The sequence below is a fragment of the Carettochelys insculpta genome, chromosome 1 (assembly GCF_033958435.1).
Source record: "Carettochelys insculpta isolate YL-2023 chromosome 1, ASM3395843v1, whole genome shotgun sequence".
NCBI classification, from domain to species: Eukaryota; Metazoa; Chordata; order Testudines; family Carettochelyidae; genus Carettochelys; species Carettochelys insculpta.
Window position 1 is genome coordinate 376,918,223 of NC_134137.1, and position 24,740 is coordinate 376,942,962.

The 24,740-nt window shown below is 44.8% G+C and overlaps 1 protein-coding gene across 1 annotated transcript; it reads left to right on the forward strand.

Moving 5' to 3' along the window:
* Nucleotides 1–950: 950 nt before the first annotated feature.
* On the forward strand, nt 951–21,404 carry CPA2 (carboxypeptidase A2). Its single transcript, XM_074984204.1, has 11 exons — nt 951–1,015; nt 6,932–7,013; nt 9,828–9,962; nt 10,649–10,747; nt 11,717–11,818; nt 12,998–13,099; nt 14,761–14,871; nt 15,513–15,603; nt 17,132–17,331; nt 19,941–20,025; nt 21,145–21,404. Exons 1-11 carry the CDS (start codon nt 951–953, stop codon nt 21,327–21,329), a joined length of 1,257 nt encoding a protein of 418 aa, XP_074840305.1. The 3' UTR covers nt 21,330–21,404.
* The last annotated feature ends 3,336 nt before the right edge of the window (nt 21,405–24,740 follow it).

Sequence of the window (24,740 nt, forward strand, 5' to 3'; positions counted from 1 at the left end):
AGTGGATTTCCTATACTTTTTCAACAGTTGTTAATCATAGAATCACAGGGCTGGAAGGGACCTCACGAGGTCATCTAGTCCAGCCCCCAGCTTCAAGCAGGATCAACCCCAACTAAGTCATCCCAGCCAGGACCTTGTGAAGTGGGGACTTAAAAACCTCTAGGGATGGAGAATCCACCACCTCTCTAGGCAACACATTCCAGTGCTTCACCACCCTCCTGGTGAAGTAGTTTTTCCTAATATCCAACTTACACCTCTCCCTCCGTAACTTCAGACCATTGCTCCATGTTCTGCCATCTGTCACCACTGAGAACAACTTCTCTACATCCTCTCTAGAGCTCCCTTTCAGGAAGTTGAAGGCTGCTATTAAGTCACCCCCCCACCCCAGTCTTCTCTTCTGTAAACTAAATAAGACCAAATCCCTCAGTCTCTCCTCATAGGTCAAGTGCTCCAGGCCGTTAATCATATTTGTTGCCCTCTGCTGAACCTGCTCGAGCACATCCATGTCCTTTTTATACCGGGGGGGCCCAAAACTGGACACAATATTCCGGATGTGGCCTCACCAGCGCTAAATAGAGGGAAACAACCACTTCTCTAGATCTGCTTGCAGTGCTCCTCCTCATGCACCCTGGGGGGAAGGCTATCTCCTTCTTGAGGGCTGAACCTCCACACAGAGCTTTGCTGGCAAATTTTTGAATTTGACACTGTTCTGCACCAGCTTTACTGAAATTGGCTCACCCAGCTGCCAAATACACAACATCAGAGTGGAAAATACCTGAGGAGGAAGTTCAGCTGCCAATTACCTTGAGAGCTTTGACTTATGTGGGAATTCAGTCATATGGGAATTTAGATACCACTTCAGTTGAAGGGTGGCTGAGTCAAGCCCCCTGTATAAATACAGCTTTGCTTCCTAGATCGTCCACCTTCTGTTTCTGGCTGACCCTTCAAACATGAAGCTGATATTGTTCTTCAGTGCCCTCTTCGGGGCTGCCTGGTGCCTAGAAACATTTGTTGGGTGAGTTGCCTTTTAACAGAATATGTCTGATTCAAAGCCATGCTAGTCTAAAACTTCTGATTTTTCATCTTTGAATACCTTACTTGAAAAGGGTTAGGTAGGGTGACCATCCATCCTGTATTAGGCAGGATGGTCCCTTATTTGGAACTCCAAAAAGGCCCCCCAACTTATATTTTAGAAGGGACTAATTATCCCGTATTTGGGCCCTCCCCCATCCCTCCCAACCTCGAGAGAACGTGGGCAGCTGCCACAGCCCTGCTGCTTCCCCAAGGGCTCTGGGAAAGGGCCAGTGGCTGCTGCTTCCCCAGGAAGCGCTGGGGGCTGCCACTTCCCCGGGCTCCAGGAGAGTGCTGGTGGCTGCTGTCTCCTTCCCAGCTCCCTGGGGACTGGTGGCGTCAGGAGGAGCCACCCCTCCCGCTCATATCTCCCTGTCCTGTATTTGGGACAGGGAGATATGGTCATCCTAGGCTTGGGACACATATTTTGCTTTTTGTTAGCTGATTAGTTTCTACAAAATTCCACCCTGGCTTTTTCTGTGCATCTCAGATCCTTTGCTCAGAGGGATCATGACACTTTTTTGACATCCAGTGCTCCAGTCCTTATAATGTACTTGATTATACAGTAAAGCCAGAGCTGGAGCAGGCTCAACAGCTCAGGTGTCAGGATTCTGAGGAAACAGTTTCTTTTGATTGCTCTGAGTTCACAAAAAAGTTTTGCTACAGAGTCCGAGGTATGCATTTGTAACCCACGCAGCTACCAGGTGTAGTTCACTATCCCATGTAGTGGTACTTAGACCACTTACAGAAATAAAGACTAAGCCTCCTTTAAAGCCTTAGCCAAGCATCCCCCTGGTTTTAGCTCACGCTGTAGGGGCTCATGCACTGAGCTTCAGATGTCCCAGGATTGGTTCTGCCTGTCAGTGGTTATACATTTATTTAAAGTTCAGGTTTACTAAGGCTTTTGCTTCCTCTTATTATAGATCTAGGGATCAGCCTCAAAAATATAGATCTGGAACTGAATCTGAGTCTCCTCACAAAGTCTGAGACTGTTTGGATCCCTGATGGTTTTGCTCACTATACAAATAGGACCTCATAAGAAAAATTAGAATCCGGTTGCAGATCCAAATTTGCCCAGCACAAAGGAGTGCTGAGAGTCATGGTGCTGCTGACAGAAGCCCATCTCTTGTTTACAGTCCCTTGAGTTTTGCTTTGAATTTTGAAGAAGCCCGAAAATAAAAAGAGAAACTGAGCTGAAGCTGCCACATTTCACACTGTTTTGATTCAGAACCATAATCTAGCCCCTAGTTCACTCAAAAGTGGGCCAAGAGAACCGCCAAAGGTTCATGAACCTTGTAAAATAGTCCCGAGTTTAATCCCAATTCTGGGCAAGGCTTGGTTCTTTCAGTCCTAAAGTGTTGCATAGTTTCACCCATGTTTATCAAGCATGACGATTAATAGCCTCTGTCAACTCTTATCCCAGGTATGTCCCTGCAGATTCTTCTTTTTTAAACAAATAATCTCTTACAGAACTAAGCAATGTGTATTATAATATCTTGCAGCATGAAGCTATACAGGTTTATTCACACATTGCATTAAAATGTAACTGCTTTAAGCTGGTTGCCTTTTAATCTCATTAAGGGTGCGTCTACACTAGGAACTAACTTTGAAGTTAACGTCGAAGTTAGACACTACTTCAAAGTAGCCAGCAGAGAGTCTACACACATTTTCCTTTACTTTGAAGTTAACTTGGAAGTTAACTTCGAAGTAGGCAGCCCAAATTCAAAGTCCTTACTCCATTCCTGGGAATGGAGTATTACCCTACTTCGAAATTTAACTTCAAAGTAGGTTGTGTGTAAACATTCAACTTCGAAGTTGCTTACTCAACTTTGAAGTTATTTTTGTAGTGTAGACACAGCTTAAGTGTATAATAACTAGAATAACATAAAAAGCAGTCATGTAGCACTTTAAAGACTAACAAAATAATTTATTAGGTAATGAGCTTTCGCAGGGCAGACCCACTTCTTCAGATTTGGAGATAGTGCTGTACTGGAAATAGCATGATAGTTTTATAACAGCAATACAAAAAAAATTGAAATAAAAACTGACAAATCAGATACATCGGACAGAGGTGGGGTGGGCAAGGGTGGGGATGAGGGGAGAGAATTACTACGGAGCCTTTTGTCTGCTGGGGAGGCAGAGAGAAGACCAAGGAAAAAGATGTCTCCCAGACAATTGAACTTCATTCCACAAATATCCCTACTGTCTCAGAGATGTACATAGAAGGGAAATGTATAATTAGACATGATCAGGTTGTGGTTATTTTGAATTTGGTTGGTCTGGCTATTTCTGTTTCTCTGTTGCTTTGATTACTTGATTTTTCCCCCTGTAACTTTTAAGCTGAATCCCAGGGAAGTATTCTCTGTGCTGTAACCAGTAGGATTTGTTTTTTCTTGTTTTGTGGTCAAATTACTATTGTTAAGCAACTGATCTGATACCTGTGTCTGGAGAAGGGTCTGTGTGTGTGTATGTGTTAAGCTAGAATGCTCAATATCAAATTACAGCTCCGTGTTCCCAAGCTTTCACATAAGGGAGGGATAGGAGCTGGGGTTCATCCTACAAGAGGGACATTCCCAGGTGTGCCTTCCTGGGTTAAGGGGTTCTTTGTTTTACCTGGGTGGTGGCAGAGAATCCAGGGTCCAGAGAATCTGAGACCTTGTGGATCTTACAGTTAATAATTCTCTCCCCTCCTACTCACCCTTTGCCCCACCCCCTGTCCTATGTATCTGATTTGTCAGTTTTTATTTCAATTTTTTTGTATCTCTATGTTATAAAACCGTCATGCCATTCTCAGTACAACACTAGCTCCGGACCTGAAGAAGTGGGTTTGCCCCATGAAAGCTCATCACCTAATAAATTATTTTGTTAATCTTTAAAGTGCTATATGATGGCTCTTGTTTTGTTAGGATATGGACTAACACGGTTACCTCTTTGTTACTAGAATAAAATACAGCATCTGTTGAATAGTCTCTAGAATGTAGGAAATAGATACCTGATCTCAGTGAACAAACACTTATACATCACAAAAGCCTTTTTAATTAACACATAATTTGCAACTTTCTTGACAGTCTAATGGCCAAGGATTACTAGGAGCCTGAAAACTCCTCTTTTGCATTAAGGGTGTAAAAGGAATCTCTTTTGGAGTTTTGATCCAATGACAGGCCCTTCTGAATCCTAATGAGATTGTTGGTCTCCGGGACACCTGTCTCTGGAAGCTGAGGACAAGACTGAAAAATGTTAACTGTAACATTAAACCGTAGAGCTCATTTAATAAATGCATGGATTCCAAGGCTGGAAGAGACCACTGTGATTCTCTAGTCTCATCTCCTGCATAATACATGCCATCAGACTTCCCAGAGTTAATTCCCACTTCAAGCCCAATAGCTGTGGTTGAACTACAGCCAGGGGTAGCAAGTACAGAGGCTTGAGGAGACTAAGCCTCCCCCCAAAAGGCTGGTCATGCACAGGGTGCCCGCCATCTTTGGAGTGCTGCTGCTGGAAGCTCCCTAGAAATAGGGGGGCCATTGGCACCTGGCCTATGCTCTGCCCCAAGACCCTGTTCCTGTTCAGCCTCCTTCCCCTGAGGCCCTGCCCTTGCTCCACTTCTTCCTGTCCCCACTCTGCTTCTTTTTCCTGCCTTAAAGATAGGCAAAGTGGGGAAGAAATGGAGAGGAGTGAAGGTGAGAGAACCTCTGGACAAAGAGCAGGAACAAGTGGAGGGCCTGTAAGGAAGAGGGGCGGCACAGGCGGGGCCTTGGGTGGAGTGGGGGTGAGACCACAGTCCAGCCACTGGGGGCCCACCCACTTCTAGGAACCTTCTGGCATTTGCACCCAGCCTTCCCAAATGCAAGAGTCACATGCCCCCTCTGACTACATGTATTTTAGAAAAAGGCCCAGTCTTGGTTTAAACATGTCCATTGACAGAGAATCCACCACAACCCTCAGTAAGTTGTTCCAGTGGTTAATTACTCTCACTCTGAAACAACTATACCTTGTTTCTAGTCTGAATTTGTCTTACTTCAACCTCCAGCCATATGATCTTGTTATATGTTTGTATGATATTCAGAGTCCTCTGTTATCAAATGCCTGTTCTCCATGTAGGTACTTACATACTGTGAGATCAGTTCACCCCTTAGTCTTTTATTTGATAAGCTAAATAATTGAGACAAAAAGCAGTCAAGTAGCACTTTAAAGACTAGCAAAATGGTTTATTAGGTGAGCTTTCGTGGGACAGACCCACTTCTTCAGACCATAGCCAGACCAGAACAGACTCAATATTTAAGGCACAGAGAACCAAAAACAGTAAGCAAGGAGGACAAATCAGAAAAAGATAATCAAGGTGAGCAAATCAGAGAGTGGAGGGGTGGGGGGGAAAAGGTCAAGAATTAGATTGAGCCAAGTATGCAGACAAGCCCCTATAGTGACTCAGACTGCATACTTGGCTCAATCAAATTCTTGACCTTCCCGCCCACCCCTCCACTCTCTGATTTGCTCACCTTGATTATCTTTTTCTGATTTGTCCTCCTTGCTTACTCTTTTTGGCTCTCTGTGGCTATGTCTACACGTGAAGCCAACATCGAAATAGCTTATTTCGATGTAGCAACATCGAAATAGGCTATTTCGATGAATAACGTCTACATGTCCTCCAGGGCTGGCAACGTCGATGTTCAACTTCGACGTTGCGCGGCACCACATCGAAATAGGCGCTGCGAGGGTACGTCTACACGCCAAAGTAGCACACATCGAAATAAGGGTGCCAGGCACAGCTGCAGACAGGGTCACAGGGCGGACTCAACAGCAAGCCGCTCCCTTAAAGGGCCCCTCCCAGACACAGTTGCACTAAACAACACAAGATACACAGAGCCGACAATTGGTTGCAGACCCTGTGCCTGCAGCATGGATCCCCAGCTGCCGCAGCAGCAGCCAGAAGCCCTGGGCTAAGGGCTGCTGCCCACGGTGACCATAGAGCCCCGCAGGGGCTGGAGAGAGAGCATCTCTCAACCCCCCAGCTGATGGCCGCCATGGAGGACCCGGCAATTTCGACGTTGCGGGATGCGGATCGTCTACACGGTCCCTACTTCGACGTTGAACATCGAAGTAGGGCGCTATTCCGATCCCCTCATGAGGTTAGCGACTTCGACGTCTCGCCACCTAACATCGAAGTTAACTTCGAAATAGCGCCCGACGCGTGTAGCCGCGACGGGCGCTATTTCGAAGTTAGTGCCACTACTTCGAAGTAGCGTGCACGTGTAGACACAGCTTGTGTCTTAAATATTGAGTCTGTTCTGGTCTGGCTATGGTCTGAAGAAGTGGGTCTGTCCCATGAAAGCTCATCTACTAAACCATTTTGCTAGTCTTTAAAGTGCTACTTGACTGCTTTTTGTTTTGATAGTGTATAGACTAGCACGGCTTCCTCTCTGTTACTAAATGGATTGAGCTCTTTGAGACTCTTCCTATAAGGTAGTTTATATCATCCACAGTCTTCATCAGTAATCAATATTTTCTTCTACGTTCTTGATAAAATTATTCAATAACATAGGGCCAAGAAATGACCCAGGCTGGACCCCACTAGAAACAATCTACCTCAATGATGATTTCCTGTTTACAGTTAAAATTTGACACCTATTAGCTAGCTTGTTTTTAATCTATTTAATATGTGCCATGGTGATTTTGTATCATGCTAGTAGTGTTTTAATCAAACTATCATATGCTGACTAGTCAAATGCACTAGAGAAATCTAAATATGTTACATCAACACCATATTACCTTTTTCAGCCAAACTTGTAATCTTGTCAAAAATTAATCTGACAAGATCTGTTTTCCATAAATCCATTTGATGGGGCTTATTTCACTTTTGTAGGGACCAGGTTCTTCGGGTGAAGGCAAGCAATGAAGAAGACATAAAGAAACTACAACTGTTGGAAACATTGGAGCATCTTCAGGTGTGTCATTACACATTTGTTCATCTGCCAGATGGCAAGTTCTTCAGCGCAGGGATTGTGCCTCCTCGTTTGGTTTGGAAATAGCTTATCATAATGTGGGAACCACCACAAATAGATACATATAACAACAGAACAGAATAATAGAAATCTGAGATGGGCAGAGGGGGGCACCTTGGGAGGTCCAGTCCAGCCCCTTGTGCTGAGGGCCTATTCTTTAAAACTTGGTCCAGAGTTTAATTTCCCTTATAGTTGGAAAGGTTTTCCTAGCATCTAACCTAAATCTCCCTTCCTGCCGATTAAGCTGATGTCTTCCTGTCCTACCTTCAAGTGGGCAAGGGGAACAATTAACCACTGTCCCCTGTACAACAGTTCTTAACGTACTAAAAGACTGTAATGAGGTTTGCTCAGGATTTTTTTTTCTTTTAAACCTTTCCTCATAGGTAAGATTTTATATTTTTATCACTCCCATCTGGACTGTCTTCAATTTGCTCTCAGCTTTATTAAAGGGTGGTGACCTAACTGAACACAATAGTCAGGCCCATAAGCAGGAATTTCTGGGGCGATTGGCTGTGTTTTTTTTGTAAATACAGACCACCCCCCCAACAGCAGGCCCTGCCCTTCTCCCATCACCCTCAGCCCTCCTGCTGGCCCTACCCCCTGAACCCCCTCCAGCAGGCTCTGCCCCCCTACTTCCCTTCCAGTCACTGGTTTGGCCCCCCTGCACCCCACACCCACTAGGCCCAAATAGCCCCCATCCCTGGCTCAGCCCAAACACCCGACCCCCTACTTAAACCAAGGATCCCTGCTCAGACTGAACCCCCCATAAGGTTCCAACATCCTCCATGCCTGAACAGCCCCCCCATAGCCCATACATCCCCCCTGCTCAACTGGAACACTCCCACATCTCCTGCTTGGCCCATATACCCCTGCCCAGCTTGTTCTGAAGGCCCTCCCTCCGCTTGACTTTGGAGGGAGAGGGTTACGTAGGACAGGGGCCAGGAGGTGGACAGGGGAATGCCTCCCTGTGGCCTCCCTCTCCCCTCTTCAGCACTCACCATGCAGTGCTCCACCTTGGCTTCCCAGCCTGTTGAGTCTCACTTATCCGCGGGCAGCTGAGAGGCCTCCAGCCACACAACGGGCTCAGTGGGCTGACAGACAGTGGCAGAATGCAGTGTAGTGAGTGCAGGGGGCGGGGGGTGAGCGAGGCTACAGGGGACGTGATCCCCTGCAGCTGCTGCCTGCCTGCCCCCTGTGCTGGTAATCCCTGGCAAGGCTGCTCAGGAGGGGGCAGAATAGAGCAGGGAAGAGAGGGGGCGGCCCATGGGGGGCAGTACAAATGCACCCCTCACACAACCAACGCCTACAGGCCTGTTACTTTAGTTGAGTCCTCAACAGTGCCAAGCAGCATGGAACAATTAAATTCCGATTTGGTCTTTTTCACAGTTGTGTCACATTGTTGGCTTGTGGTCAATAAATGAGACACGGTCTGGGAGGCCTAACCTAGGCCATCCTGGAAACGGGAGGTCCCGAATTTTATTCCTGTGTCTGGTGGTGCCTGACCTAAAGCATATCATTTTAAACCTCTATGCTTCTGTTCCCTCCTTTTATAACTGGGATGACAATATTTCTATGATGGTCTCCTAAGCTATGTCTACACGACAGCCTAATCTAGAAATAAGCTATGCAATTTGTGCTAAGCAAATTGGGTAGCTTATTTCGTGTCAAGGTCAATATAGGCTATTTCATCATATGGCACTTCCTAATCAGTGCCACATGCCAAAATAAAGCACTATTTCAAGGCATCCCTGTACTCTTCCTTTGAAGAATAGCGCAGCTGTTATCTCGAAAACTGTTTTGAGACAGTGGACGAGTTTTGTAGACATGGGCAGCTATTTTGGGATACCACTGTATCCTGAAATAGCACCCACCATGTAGACAGAGCCCTACTGACATTACAGTAATTAATTAGTTAACGTATGTATTGCATTATGAAGAAAATAAGCATGATGTAAAACACTAGGCATTATAGATTTCATAACCATTGTTTAGAGCTTCTCTTAAAATTTGTATTTATTTGTATTATATGCAAGAGAAAAATGCAATATATAGTCATGTATAGATGAATCATTTCTTGAAACTACAGTAGGTAAGGGGAAAATACGAGACAGTCATAATAGATATGGAACTAAATCTTCTGTCACTGATGCTGCTGAAATGCTGTTGAAGTCAATGAAAATCTTGTCTTTCGTCTGTTTGTGAAGTGAGGACAGTAATACAGGTTGAACCTCTGTAGTTTGCTGCTCTCTTGCCTGGACACATCTGTAACCCAGATGATATCAGTTAGCCAGATGAACACTTATGGCTGTGGCCAAGTTTCCCATGGTCCTAGAAAGTTTGTTTTACATCCACTAGTCCTGGATCTCAGTGTTCTGTGCAGTTATTTAGCTGTAATTTACCCCTAAATATCCTCTAAGAGCCCAGTAAGTAGTGGAAGTGTTGGTAATGTGCTAGACAATATTGACCTGCTGTGGTTTGGCAATTTCTCTCATTGGGCAGCAGTCAGTTCCTGAACGTGCTGGATGAGAGAGGTTCAGCGTTTACTTATATGTTGCGAGAGTCTTCTGTAGCTCTGTAATAATTGTTTATATATGATTTTAGATTCTCAGATAATAGAATATGCTAAAATGTGCTGCAAAACCACAGGCTATCTCAACTTTGGGGAGTTAGTAATTTTGAGGGCTTCTTGAGAGATGACCTGCAAAGTCCATTTTTCTGAAAGGATTCCCCAACCTGTATTGTTTTTCTTCTCTTCAGCTTGATTTCTGGCTACGCCCTTCCAAACCAGCCCTTCCTGTGGATATTCGAGTCCCCTTTGCCAGTCTCCAAGCACTCAAAGTTTTCCTGGAGTCCCACCACATCAAGTACTCTATCCTGCTTGAAGACCTGCAGGTAGACAAAAGTACTTCACTGATGCATGATTTGTCTGCCTAATCCCTGCATTTATTATTTGTAGTAGAAGCAATGCCCAACACTAAGATCTCTGCCTCCCATAAGCCTGTGCATAAACTTCTACCAGTGCAGGTTTCCCTATATTATGTGAAAACCAACCACTGATCTCACAAGAGGTACCAGATTTGTGGGGCTTGTTTTAAGTTCTTTCCAGGGGGCAGCCCTCCTTTTACTATTCTTTGTAGATCCTGTACTTAGCTGTGAAGAATCTGACTAACTTTTCCAAGGGTTATGTTAGTTCCTCTCAAGCTACTAAAACCCTACATCACAGTGAGAGAAAAACATCTCAGTTGGGCATTGAACTCAGAAACTCCTGAAAAGCAGTATTTCCAACAGTCCGGCTAAATCACTGTTAACTCTTCGCGGTAGCAACCTTGCTACTTTTTCAAATCTTCTGTGCCATTTCCATTCAGCTTAATGAATGACTGAAATTTTATGCTGACCAGTAATGTTATTTATTTCACTGCAGGTAAGTGGAAACCTCCAGCTGTTCTGTAGTTGGGTCTGAAGTCTAAGATGGGGGTTATGCTTGTGTGCAGCACTGGCACTCCATTGTCCAGTTCTGACCCTCAATTAAAATCCTACCAATGGAGACCATTCTCACTGATTTGGATTGCTTGGTTTAGGTTGCAGTAGATAAAGAAAAGCAAGAGATGATTAACAATCAACCCAGGGAACGTGGCACCAATAATTTTAACTATGGAGCTTATCACCCATTAGAATCTGTAAGTATTTCAAGTTCAGCTCAAACATTCTTTGTAAATATGCTGAATTCCTTCTTGCCGTCCTTTCTGCATTCTCCACAATGGAATCTCTCAAATCATTTAATATCTCACATCCTTGCAAGTACATCAATTGTGGTTTATAATCAGTTTATTTGGTACTCATGACTTTGAGAGACTATTCCCAGTTGCTAAAAGAGAGGAACATAACAAATAGCTGCTCAACAAACCTCTCCAAACAGCTCAGCCAGTGCTTCTCATTTTGTCACCCTTGTTATGCCAGTCCAGGTCCCAAATATAGCTCTATCAATGCCTTTTAATCCAGGTGTTTTCTCTAAACCTTTAATCATTCTTGTTGCTCTTCTCCAATTTCTCCAAATCCGTCTTGAAAAGTGGTGCCCAAAACTGGACACAATACAGTAGACCCACAAGTTATACAATGGTTGTGTTCCTGGGCAACCTTGTGTAACTCAAATTTTATGCAAGTTGGGAGGAACTGGGAACCAGGTGGCAGCCTGGCTCCCCACTCCCCTCCACTTGTGGGAGCCGAGAAACTGACTAACATATCGCTCATCAGTTTCCCTGCTCCTGTCAGAGGTGGCAGCCTGATTCTTGCCACCCCGACAGGAGTGATTTCTCCTGACTCCTGCTGCCCATCTTCCCTGCTCCTGTCAGGGGCGGCAGCCGAGAGTCAGTCTCTGAGCTGCCACCCCTGACAGGAGCCAGGAAACTGACCGGCACAGCCAGGTGCCAGCTCCCCGCCACTCAAAATTGCATTAACCCGAGATACATGCAAGTCGAGTGCACGTATCTCGAGGTTCTATTGTACTCCAGTTGAGGCCTAATCAGCACAGTGCAGAGCGGAAGAATGTCTTCTTGTGTCTTGCTCATAAACACAGGAGAGAGCTCTCGCATCAACACAGGGATCAACATAAAATATCTGACGGAATATAAACTATATCGTTATTCTAGATATATGCAGCATTGGATGATCTTGCAGCTGAATACCCCAGCCTTGTGAGCAAGCAAACGATTGGAGAATCCTATGAAAAGCGACCCATGTACATTCTCAAGGTATTGTTCCTATGCATATACTAACTTTGCCTTTCTATAGCACCTGCATGTCAAAACACCCCAATGTACATAGAAAGAGACATCACTCCACCCACCGTGAAGCTGCAGTCAGTGCCGGTCACTATTGGGGCAGCTCTGCCAGAGAACTGAGCAACACTTTTTAAAAATAGCTTTGCCAAGATGATTCTGCAGAAAGTGGTTTTATGGAATTATGCACATTTGAATTTGGCCTGGATCCTGAGCCAGCACCCAGACTCTTGTAGGAAAGTGTGATGGGATCTATAATCCCTTTAGTTAACCAGAGTTGTGTGCTTCTTCAATTCCTTGACAAATTGGAATCTAGGTTTGCAAAGACAGGTTGTACTTCTCTAATCCAGAGCTCTCTCATCCAGCAACATCCTTAATCCAGCATGATTTCACTTAGCCAGATGACCACTTGTCATGGGAGTAGCCAAGTTTCCTGTGTTCCCATAAAGTTTGTTTACAGCCACCCATCCTGGCTCTCAGTGTTCTGTGCTGTTATTTAGCTGTAATCTACCCCTAAATGTCTCCTAAGAACCCAGAAAGAAGTACAAGTGTTGGTAATGCTGCTAGACAGTATTGGCCTCTGGTGGTCCAGCAAATGCTCTTGTTCAGCACCAGTCAGGTCCTGAGGGTGCCATATTAGAGAGGTTCAACCTGTATAGAACGAAAAAATAACTCATTCCAAATATTGGCTTTGTTCAATTTATGTTATGCAAATGGGAAAGACAGTGTAATGGCAAGACTGAAGCACTTACTTATCTCTTAGGTAGTACTGTGCCACAGACACTGTTTAGAATCATGATACATACTCTTAATCTCTGGAGGATCCTGCATACCTTAACAACTATTATGAACATGGTGAAGATATGTGTATACACAATGGCTTCCTCATCAGAAATGGAGGAGGACAGGGAGCAGGTGCTATAGCAAAAATGGCAAATGACTGTTAGGGCAATGGACTGGTAATCCTGGTGGCTTTATCATTCCATCACAGAGTCTGATTCTCCACTCCATTGCATCAGTTTTACTCACATAACTGCATGTAAACCCATTGATTTTCAATCGTTTCTGACATCACCGGTGGAAGAAAGAGTGGGACGGGACGTGAGAGGCCTCACAGCAGTGAGTGATTTTAAAGTTTGTTTCGTTTTGCAGTTCAGCACTGGAGGAATCAACCGTCCTGCAATTTGGCTGGATGCTGGCATACATGCCCGAGAATGGATCACCCAGGCTACTGCACTGTGGATAGCTGAAAAGGTTGGATGGTTTGACTTACTTTTGTCCTGGGATGGCTGCTATTATTGATTGATAAAATATTTAATTTAAACGAATACCTCATCCCTATGCAGCACCTTTCATGAAATGACACCAGTATGGTTGACTGTATATACTTTACCGACCAAGGCTCCGCCTTCCTATGAAATACCCCTTCTTCTGGGGTGGAACATGGCAGCTGTTTAATGTAAAAGAGGTAGTGAAAAATGCTGTCTAGAATTGAAACAGTAATGGTAATTTTAGGTCAGAAATACGCCATTTGGTCAGGACATCAAGTTGAATAGTCATACTCTTGTGAAGAGTCACATAGGATCTTTAACAGCAAATGTCAGTAATTCAGTTATATACCTCATCTTCTCTTTCAGCAACTCACTGAATCCTGTCACTACACGGAGACATTACTTCATTGTTGCATTAGAAAGGAAAAAAAGCCCACTAACTACTCTGAGAAAGCAGCTAATATTAACACAGATCAAGGGATTAACTCTCCATTCTGACTCACTAGTGTTTTACAGTCATTTTATACTCCTTTTGCACAGGAATAAATAATTACTTAGCATGCAAGGCAGAAGAAAACCGGGCCCTAGTTGTTCTTTTGTAGATACATTTTTATTTCCTTTCTACTTTGAGCTTGTACTGTAACACAGCCAGAATTAAGTACAGTATTAGCATGGCAAATAATGATCTAACGTAACCTGGAATCAATTATATCGATTTTTATGCAGTTAATAACGCTTAACTTGTCTGTAGCACTTTTTCTCAAAATGTCTCAAGTGGCTTTACAATAATTTATTTGTTTCATTCTCACATCTCCTCTTTGTGGTAAGTCACTCTAGCCTCATAACTAAGGGGCAACTGAGAGGTTAAATGACTTGCCCAAGGTCTCTCAGTGAATCACTGGCAGAGCTGAGAGTCGTATCCAGGAATTATGACTCCCACTGCTGTGCATTAACCACTGTCCTACGTCTAGGGACAGTCACACCAATACGTTAGATGACGTACCAACAAGAGAGTGACTCCTAAAGTGCCTCTCATTTGTCATCAAGTTTCAGGGTTCATATTCCACTGAAATGAATAAGGGTCGGTCTACACAGCAAAATTATTTTGAAATAACAGCGGTTACTTTGAAATAACTAACTCAAGGTCTACATGATGCATCCACTATTTCAAAATAAATTTGAAATAGCAAGTGTCTTATTTTGAAATTGGTAAATCTCAGTTAGAACATAAGAACATAAGAAAGGCCATACTGGGTCAGACCAAAGTCCATCTAGCCCAGTATCCTGTCTGCCGACAGCAGCCAATACCTGATGCATAGCATCTACTTCGAAATAGCTGTTTCAAAATAGGGTCTGTGTAGACAAGAAATAAATACTATTTCGAAATAAGCCAGAGCGTGTCCAATTTTGAAGTAGTCTCTATTTCGTGTAGATGATGTAGTAGAAGAATGGTGCCCCCAGAGCTATTTCAGTCTGCAGTCTCAGATGAAGAGTTGCATGGGAAAGGTTATCTTTACTTAGCAGGAGGGCCAAAATTTAATAGTTTTGTAATGAGAACATAAATTCCATAACTATTTCAGTATGAACACTTGGGGAAGAAGCAACTGTGATAAATATGTTCCAATACATTTTGTCTCTGCTTAGATTGCATCTGAGTATGGGAGCAACCCATCTGTCACCTCCCTGTTAGACAGAATGGACATTTTCCTGCTGGTTGTCACAAACCCCGATGGATATGCATTCACTCATACCAATGTGAGTAACCACTGTGTGATTACAACCCTATTGTCAAACCAAATCAGGCATGTCTGGAAGTTGGGCAGTGCTCTTTCTTGCCACCAAAAATGTAAAGTTTAAAGACGTTTGGCAGATATAGCTTTAGTTTCATAAAGGAAACTCATGATAGGCTCACCAAAGAGACCTAGTGAACCATCCCTGGTCCCTCCTGGACATTCACCAGTGTCCTCACTACTTCCCTTGTTCCATTCCCTTAGCCACCCTAGATGAAGTCACTTTAGGCTTCTGTTTTGCATTTATAGAATCACAGATCCCAAGGTCAGAAGGTACAATTATGTAATCTAGTTTGATCTTCCCTTATAGATGAATGGTAACTATTTCTGACTGGTATCAAAGGGGTAGCTGTGTTAGTCTGTATTCGCAAAGCAACGAGAAGTCCTGTGGGATTTATAGTCTAACAGATTTATCAGAGCATAAACTTTTGTGGTCAAAGACGCGCTTCGTCAGATACACGGTCTTTGCCCACAAAAGCTTATACTCTGATAAATCTGTTGGTCTATAAGGTGCCACAGGACTTCTCATTATTTCTGACTGGAAGCTTTAACAAAGTCACCACATTTTTGTTCCTTACCAAGTGCCATAATCTTACTTTGTTTCAGAATCGTATGTGGCGGAAGACACGTTCTAAGAATTCTGGGAGCCCATGCATTGGAGTTGATCCAAATAGGAACTGGGATGCAGGCTTTGGAGGTAGAAGCAGAGTTTTCATCTACAGTTCTTATTGTAGACATTGTTTCCCTCACATGTACCCAGTCACAGGGGAACAATCTGGGATTTTTTAAATGTGATGTGCAAAACACACGCAGCTGTACTGGTAGAGGGCTGAATGTCCAGAATATATCAGACTAAACAGGGCATCTAGCACATTTACTAGTTCAAAGGAATTTTTGCTTAGGTTTCAGTATGGTCTAGTCCTGCATATATCAATATCTCTTTCAGGCATATGACATCCCAACATGCACTCTGCTAAAGATGTCAGATCTGTTACTATCACCTTCTGTTATTGGCCACTAGACAAGTAAATGCATTAGGATTCCATGTGTATTTTTTTAAAAATAAAATAAGATGGATAAGATCAACTACTTTCAATTTTCCCTCCTGTTTTTATTGACTTAATTTCTTTCCAAGCCCATGCAGAAATACATGAGCTCACATGTTCATCATCATCATCAATAACCGTGGGCTCAGCACCCATTGGTGTCTGATGCCTCTCTCACTATTTCCTTCCATCCTTCCCTGTCCAGTGCAGAGTGGCTTAGTTTCTGTAAACTAGCTCTGCACCAATCTACTTTTTTGTCTATCTATTCTCTGTGGGGTCTGCCTCTCCTATTCGAACCCCTCCATTGTGCTGAATACCAGGGTCTTGATTTTTTTGTTCATCGTTCATTCTGCAAATATGCCCAAATAGCTGTAGCTTCCGTTTTACAACCTTTTGCAACAGGTTCTCTTTCGGCTGTATCTTTCTATATAATTCCTCACTGGTGACCTTCTGCATCCATCCTATTCTAAGAATCTTTCTATAACAACTTTCAAATGCCAATATTCTTCTTTTTGAATCTTTTGTTATCACCCATGTCTCACATCCATACAATATGCTGCTGAATACACGTTTTCAAGATGCTCAGCTTCATTATGAAACTAATTGCTTTGCTCTTCCAGATCTTATCCATTGCCTCCAATCTCGCTCTTGCTTTTGCTATTTTAGTCGCTATTTCCTTCTTACAGTCTAGGTCGTATGTTATGTTGCTCCCCAGATATGTGAAATATGCAATATTAATAGAACAGATTTTATCTTTTGTATACTTGTATAAATCCAGGGTAACTCTCCCTAAGACAGTGGAAGTACTCCACCTTTACAATGGGGTAATGGAGATCAGAATCTGGCCCAATGGATGTAGAAGACAACATCATAAGAGATTCAGAAATAAAAGGGTAAAAGGTGATAGTAATCATATTTCATGGGAGTAATGTATTGATAGATGGCCAGGGAGCAGAAGGCATGAGTTAGCCATCAATCATAACATGTCTTTTTTCTAATTTTCATTCAATGTAGATACTTTTCTACCATCTCTCAGTATGTCAGGACTTGGCCCTGAGAGAAGTCATAGCGCTCGAGTTTTCACCATATTAGGCAACTTCACCTTTGTGTTGAACTGCATGGAATTCCCTTGAGTTGTAGTTTTACAGATTTGCCTTTGATTTTCTCTTGTACCGACAGGCCCTGGATCCAGTAACAACCCCTGCTCCGATTCTTACCGCGGACCGAGTGCCAACTCAGAAGTAGAAGTAAAAAATGTCGTAAATTTTATCAAGAGCCACGGGCAGATCAAGGCCTTCCTCACACTTCACAGCTATTCTCAGCTTCTGTTGTACCCCTTTGGGTATAAGTGCACCAATCCAGCTGACAACGAGGAGCTGGTGAGATTCAGCAACTTCTTGGCCCTAAGCCAGGGGTGGGAAATAAACTGGAGGTCATTTGCTAGGTTTAGGCCCTGGCAGGCCACTGGCAGTTTATTTCCTTGCAGGTCCTGTTGGCTACTGATTGTCATTCATGGACAATGGGAGCTGTGGGAAATGGTGTCCCATTCTGTGCCACTTCCTCGAACTCCCATTGGCCAGGAAAGGTGATCTGTGGCCATTGGGCCCTGCAAGTGGCCATACCTGTAGAGACACAGGCAGCATTCTCGTTATTTTTTTCCCATCCTAGGTGGAATAAATTTTGTTATATGCACCAATGTATGTGAAAATGTGCACCACCAGCAAAAATACATGTTGCTTGTTGTGGGAGCTATGGGCGCTCTGCTAACCAGCTGGGCAGCACTTGAATCTATCCTTTATGGACTCCCAAGAGCTCAGCTTAAATACAGGGAACAGTGCGTGCAGGTAAATACAGTTCTGGCAGCCCGCCAGGGGATAACCCTGATGAACAGACTCCAGTTTATTTACCACCCCTTCCCTAAGCTTTTCTCTGTCCTGAGTGAGTGGCCTTCAGTATTCTGAATGATTTTAAATGAGATTTTCAAGACAAATATTGTGGGCTAAAGTCTCCCCTCAGAGATACCAGAATAACTCCATTGAAATCAGTGTTTCTGCAGAAGTGTAACTGAAATGAGACTCTGGTTTTATCCAATACATTTTAAACTCGAGGCTAGATCTACACTAGGGTAGAAAGTCATTTTCAGTTATGCAATTCCAGCTATGCCATCAGTGTAGCTAACTGATGTGTAAGAATTGACTTTCTATCTTAATGAAGTCCAGGGCTCTTCAGGCTCGCGCCTAAGTCCCTTACTCCACACAATAGCATGGAGTACACAGGTCGACGGCCGAGCACAGAGAAGTCAATTTTGCTGCATCTATACCAGTTGCCCAAAACCGAGCTGCGGAAGATTGATCTTCCCATGTTAATGATCTGGTAAGTGTAGATTCACCCTGAGCCTTCACTCCCTCATTTTTTTCATTTATGCATGTCACCTTGAGCACACGTCTAACATACATGTTTTTCATGTGGTCTTTCTTGCATACATAACTCATCCATCTTAACAATTGTTTGCATGGGCAGTGGGTAATGTATGCAAGGGAAGGCCTTGCCTTCAAAAATTGTCTACAATCCCACCACCAGGGAAGGCTGGGGCTGTAGCATGGCAGCCCATCTCCCCAGCCATTGGAGAGGACAGGGCCATGGCGTGGCAGCCTGGCTCTCCAGACACCAGGGAGCACTCAGGCCCAGTGTGTCTGGGTTCTGGGGGGAGGGGGAGAAGGGAAAGATGTGAAGTATGTTGGGCCTGGGGGCAGAAGGGGCAGAGCCTCAGAGTGGAAGGGGCTGGACTGGTGCTTGCCTTCCCTAGCTGTGCCCTTACCCATCGCCCATGCTCGTATGTCTGTGGAACAGATCATTTGCTCTGTTGCACAACACTCAGTGCCATACATTAACAATGGATGGAGATGACCACTGTTTTATAGATCTTGCCGCCTAATCTTACTGGTATCTTCCTGTCATGTATTACACCACCCATCTCTCTCCATTTGAGCTAGAGGTTTACTAAAGTACCTCTAAGTTTGTCCTCCATTTCCCTGGTTTCTGGAACCCAGATCACTGATACTTTGCATTTTCAGTGTTGTCTGACCATTTAGTTTCATGGGTAATTCTTAAGTGTTCACCATATTAAAATTCCTTGCCTTCTTGATTTCTCTCTGCTTATTTTGAGCCCACATGCCAAGCACAGTCCTGACAGCAATGTGGGTAAGAGAATCCCAATAGCTCAAGCCTGAAGGAAAAACAGAGGCTGACCCAAGACGTGGTGGGATGTTTTAAAGGAAGACTTGTTAGCAGGTGGTCTGACAAAGGATATGCCATTGAACAGATCATTTTGGAGGGAGAAGACTCAAAAAGCAGGTTCCTTTTGATAGGATTGATGCAAGGGAGAAGAAGATAATATCTCTAAAACTGAAATTCCTCCTTGAATGAACAGCTAGTGTCTCCTCATACTGTTTCCAGCACAGACTGATCTAGTCCCAACTTCCCGGTTCTCCTTAGCATGAGAACATCCACAGTTACATTAATAAAATGAAATAATAACAATATTCATATTTTTGAAGAACTACATGCCTTAAGGTTGCAAAGCCTATGCCAACCACTAATTTACAGGAATTAAGATGAAACGCCCCCTATCAGGAGATGATATAATTATCCATGGAGCTTTCTTGCACTTTCCCCTAAAGTACATGCTACAGGCCACTGCTAGGCAGGGTAGGGATTGGATGGAGCACTGGGTGATTTGATATGGCAATTTCTATGATCGCCTCCCAAAACATTGTAAAAATTGTGCATAATGTAGCTAATGTCCAGCTATGCAGCAATGTAGACATTAATAGGTTCAGTGCAGCTCATTCTTGGTGGGTGAGAGTCTGCTCTAAACCAGGCTGGATATTTTTAAAATGAGGTTTGGAGTGAAATTCTCCTTTGTTTGAGTTTGAACATTTAATCTATGTAATCTGACTTCTGCCTGACTTTTCCATGACCCTTCTAGGATGCTGTGGGGAGAGCTGCTGCCAGTTCTCTGAAGTCCCTATATGGCACAGTATATGAAGTGGGGACCATTTGCTCAACTATCTGTAAGTGTGTAGCAGATCTGAATTTGACAGGCAATACTCTGGGAAGGGTGCAATTCCCCCAGCTCAAGGTGGGGACTTTATCCCACTAGAAGGTCTGTCCTTGTAATAACCGCTGTGTTATAGACTTTGCCTCTTAATCTGACTGGTATCTTGATGTCATGTATTACACCACCCATCTCTCTCCATTTGAGCTAGAGGTTTATTAAGCTACCTATAATTTTGTCCTCATTTCCCCATTTCCCTGGTTTCTGGAACCCAGATCACCGATACTTTGCATTTTCAGTATTACGTGACCATCTAGTTTCAAGGATAATTCTTACGTGTTCACTTTATTAAAGTTCCCAACCTTCTTTTTGTCCCTCTGCTTATTTTGAGCTCACATCTCACTGGGATCCCTCCCTGATTGCCAAGGAATCCTCAGAGGCTGACCTAATGCCTGCCTCACATGCATGTTATCTTTATAGTGCCCTGTCCCAGAAATTCAGTGTAGTCTGAGTGGGCTCTAATAAGCTGATTTATTTCCTCATAGAGGACCAGGTCCTGAAAGGTACCAAGCATGCTCATCTCCAATTGACTCCATCCACTGGCACAGGAGTGCAAAAAGTGGGGGGGAATGTGCCCCCCCCCCAGGAGCACAACATTTTATCAGGGGGGCGCAGTGCAATTGGCTCTCCTCCCCACCCCCTCATGGCTTTGCTCTCTCCCCAGCCCTCTGCTTTTTCCCACATGACATCTGCAGCTGCTGTCACTAAGGGAATGCCCTACCACCACCACTGGGCCAATCATAATGCACAGAGGCCTTGAGTTAAGCAGCAGGGGCAGCTAGCGAGTTCCTGGCTTGATAAGATATCCTTCTGGGATCCCTCCTTGGTAACCTCCTGAGGTCCTCTCCCCAAGCACCGCCCCCCCCTTTGGGGCACCCCCTGGAGCCTCCCAGCACTCCACTTCCTGTTGTCCTCCCACAGGTTGGGAGGGGTTGCTAATTATAGGGCCGAAAAGTGGGGCCTGACATAAAAAGTTTGCTCACCCTTGCACTAGCCAATATTGGTGTATCTGAAGGCAAGCCAACTCAATACAGACTCCAGCTCACCCAGTGTGGTTTCTTTCTCTCTCTTTCAGACCAAGCCAGTGGAGGCAGTATTGACTGGACCTATGATTATGGCATCAAATACTCCTTCGCCTTTGAGTTGCGAGACACGGGTCACTATGGCTTCCTTCTGCCAGCCAGCCAAATCATCCCTACTGCAGAAGAGACCTGGCTAGGTCTGCTGACGATCATGGAGCATGTGCGAGACCAGCAGTAATAGAAGTGGAGAGACACTTTAACAGTATAAACAGAACAAAGTCAACAGTGATTTAGAAATAAACCCCAAATCTGATTCCTGTATCAAGCCATAGATAGCTGTACTCATGCAGCACTGTATATGATTGAGTAAAAACCCTGTGCATGTTTAAATTACTGCGAGAAGCAAATGTCTCTAAAAATCCTTGCTGTATATCTCTTTTCCTTGCCTTTGCTTTTTCATCTGTGGAATTCTTGCATGGTGTCACAATTTTAGGACCAGGTCTGTATTCTGTAATAGATTCTGCTTCACAAAGAAATAGAGGTAGTAATTTGTGATTAAAGCAAGAGTCAACTCATAGATTTTAAGGTCAGAAGAGACCATCATGATCCTGTAATCTGACTTCTTGCACATCAGAGGCCACAGAACCTCACCCATCCATTTCTGTAACAGAGCCATAACCTTTTGTTGAGTTACCGAAGTCCTCAAATCATGATTTAAAAGCTTCCAGCTACAGAGAATCCACCATTTACATTAATTTGAATCTGCAAGTGACCCAGGCCCAATGATGTAGGTGAGGTGAAACCCCTCCCCACCTCCAAGACTTTCCATCAGAATAGGATGGAAAATTTGACTGCCATTATTGGTAATTGTGTAAAGCATACTCAGTCGCTAGGTGTTACAGAGCAACAAAAAAACAAAACAAAACAAACAAAAAAAAAGTAGGTTTGAGCACAGAGAATTACTTTCCTGGGATTCAGTTTCCATGTTACAGTGTATGGGGGGTACATCAGCTAGCCTGAGAAATCCAGCACCAAACTCAAAATAAAAAAATAACCTGATTGTATCTGACTAAACATTTCCTTTCTACTTGCATATCTGTATGCCCAGATCTCCTTGTGGCCTGGATATTTACTGGGTTCCTTTTACCTTGTCAGGCTTAAACATCTCTGTTTCTCTCCCCTCTGGCCACACAAAAGAAAATCTCCTTACCATACAACTGCTTCCATTCAAAAGATCCCTCTTTCCCATTGTCTCACCTGGCTGTTTGCCAACAGAAAGCCCACTCTCTCTGGGTTTAACCCTTACAGGCATTCGCTTATGATATGGCTATTACGCACTATGCAGCCCAGATTTGTGCTCAGAAACTCCCATACTCACTACTGAAACAGTAAACAGATATTCAAGCTTCCAGACTTGTGGATCCCTCCAAGCAATTGCGGGTATTTGAAGTTAAACCAAATTCTGTTGCACAACAATTCCTTATATTTCTGCTACTCCTGATCTAGAAGCAATGAGCCATAAGAGACTTTACAGAATGCATATAAAGAAGAAATACAGTTTTGCTTGGTGCAATGCACATACACGGGTATCTGCTTGAAGGAAATTGTATGACAACTTGGGTGGGAAAAGATACACTTCTCCAACCAAAATTGCAAGAGGTCAAAATATAAATAGCTTCCATAAGGATATGATAAGACAATGCTGCTTACATTTGTGGAATGCACTATTAGCCATTTAAATATTCCTTGTGGTTACAGGGAGTTCAAATGAGAAAGACAAATAAGAATCTTCCATTTATAGCCTTATGCCCTGAGTTAGCCTCTCTGGTGAGAACTGGATATAAAACGTCACCCTCCCCAAAAGCAACTTAGCTTTTAGATTGTATTTGTAAGTTGGGTCTGAATGGATTCTCCCTGGACAGCTGGCTGGGAGGGGAGGGACTTCAGCAGCAACCTGTACTTACATGAATACACCAGCTCTGTTTAGCTATGCAGCACATGGAACACTGTGGCTCAATGTGATCAACTTTTGCTGGTGTTGGGTTACAAATCACGTTAGTACAGAATGCAGGAGCAGTGAAGTGCTGTTAGCATGTGTTGTCGTTGTTGCACAAATGAAGGAGCAGAACTGTACTTACCTGGGACCAAATGAGCCCCCCGCCCCCCGCAGCCGAAACGACCTTGTTAAGTCAGGGGCTCAAATGCCAGAAATGATAAACAAAAATAGTATTTTTCAATTCACCTTATACATGTACAGTTGTACAATCTCTTCTGAAAGTGCAACTGTTTTGTCACTGTGATGGGGTGGACTAAGCCCCGATGCCTTACTGGTGGCATTTGCCACACCACCTCCCAGCGAGAGGAGCAGAAAAGAGGTCCTCCAGGCAGGATAGAATGTCTCTGGAGCAGACAATCAGGACACAGTAGGCAGGTATAAAAGAAGCTGCTGGGCCAGGGACGAGCAGTTCTTCAAAGGGGCTTGCCCCAGGCCGATCTAGATCCTGACTGGCTATGTCTACACTAGCACACTATGTCGAAGTAGCCTATTTCGAAGTATGAACATCGAAGTAGGCTACTTTGATGCGTATCATCTACACGTCCTCCAGGGCTGGTGCCGTCGACGTTCAATGTTGAAGTAGCGACAGGGAACGTCAAAAGGAGCCGCCCTGGAAGGAAATGCAGAGCGTCCACACACACAAGCACCCTCTTTTGAAATAAGGGGCCAGGAAAGCCCGCGGACCAGGTCACAGGCTGGACTAGCCCTTCTGGGGCAACAGCAAGCCGCTCCTTTAAAGGGCCCCTCCCAGACGCACCTGGCCTGCACAGCACGAGGTCTGCAGAGCAGTAGCCACTCTCTCGCAGACCAAGTCACAGCAGATATGGACACCCAGTAGAAGCAACAGCAGCAGGAAGAGGAGGCCCTCCAGGTAGTCATCCAGGGGGCAAGCACCCTGCTAGGTGCTGCCCAGGAGGCTGCCCAGTGGTTCCTGCCAGAGGAGCCCTCCCTGGAGGCAGACAGGGATGCCCCTGACCACCGGGCTCCCCTCTTCCTCCCCCACCGGCTGCTCCCCCGCCTCTGGAGCTACCCCACCAGCTCCGAATGGTGGGAGCAGCTGGTCATGCAGGAGTGGGACAACGATATGTGGCTCCAGAACTTCCGCATGCGCCGGCAGACTTTTCTCAAGCTCTGCCAGTGGCTCACCCCAGCACTGAGGCATCACGACACCCAGATGCGGCACGCCCTCCCCATCGAGAGGAGGGTTGCAACAGCCATCTGGCAGCTGGACACTCCAGACAGCTATCGCTCCATGGGATACCAGTTTGGAGTGGGAAAGGCCACGGTCGGGGCCGTCGTCATGCAGGTAAGGAGGCCCAGGCACGCACCCACTGGGGGGTGGGGGGCCCGGGTATGGGGCTGAGGAGGGAGGGGCCGGGTGTGGGGCTGGGGAGGGAGGGGCACCAGGGAGGGAGCGGCTGGGTGGGTGGGGTACCCAGGGAGATGCCCAGGAGGGGGGCCTGGGGGAAGGGCCCTGGGGCATCCTGTGCAGCCTCATGGGCACCTGTGTTCCCTCCCCACAGGTGGTCCGTGCGCTTAACGCCATGTTGCTCCAGAGGGTTGTCCGACTCGGGGACCTGGATGCAGACATCG

Coding starts and splice junctions, on each gene's coding strand:
- CPA2 (XM_074984204.1), top strand. CDS start 951: ATGAAGCTGATATTGTTCTTCAGTGCCCTCTTCGGGGCTGCCTGGTGC. Junction 10,748..11,716: donor CTTATCACCCATTAGAATCT/GTAAGTATTTCA, acceptor TCGTTATTCTAG/ATATATGCAGCATTGGATGA. Junction 14,872..15,512: donor ATGCATTCACTCATACCAAT/GTGAGTAACCAC, acceptor ACTTTGTTTCAG/AATCGTATGTGGCGGAAGAC.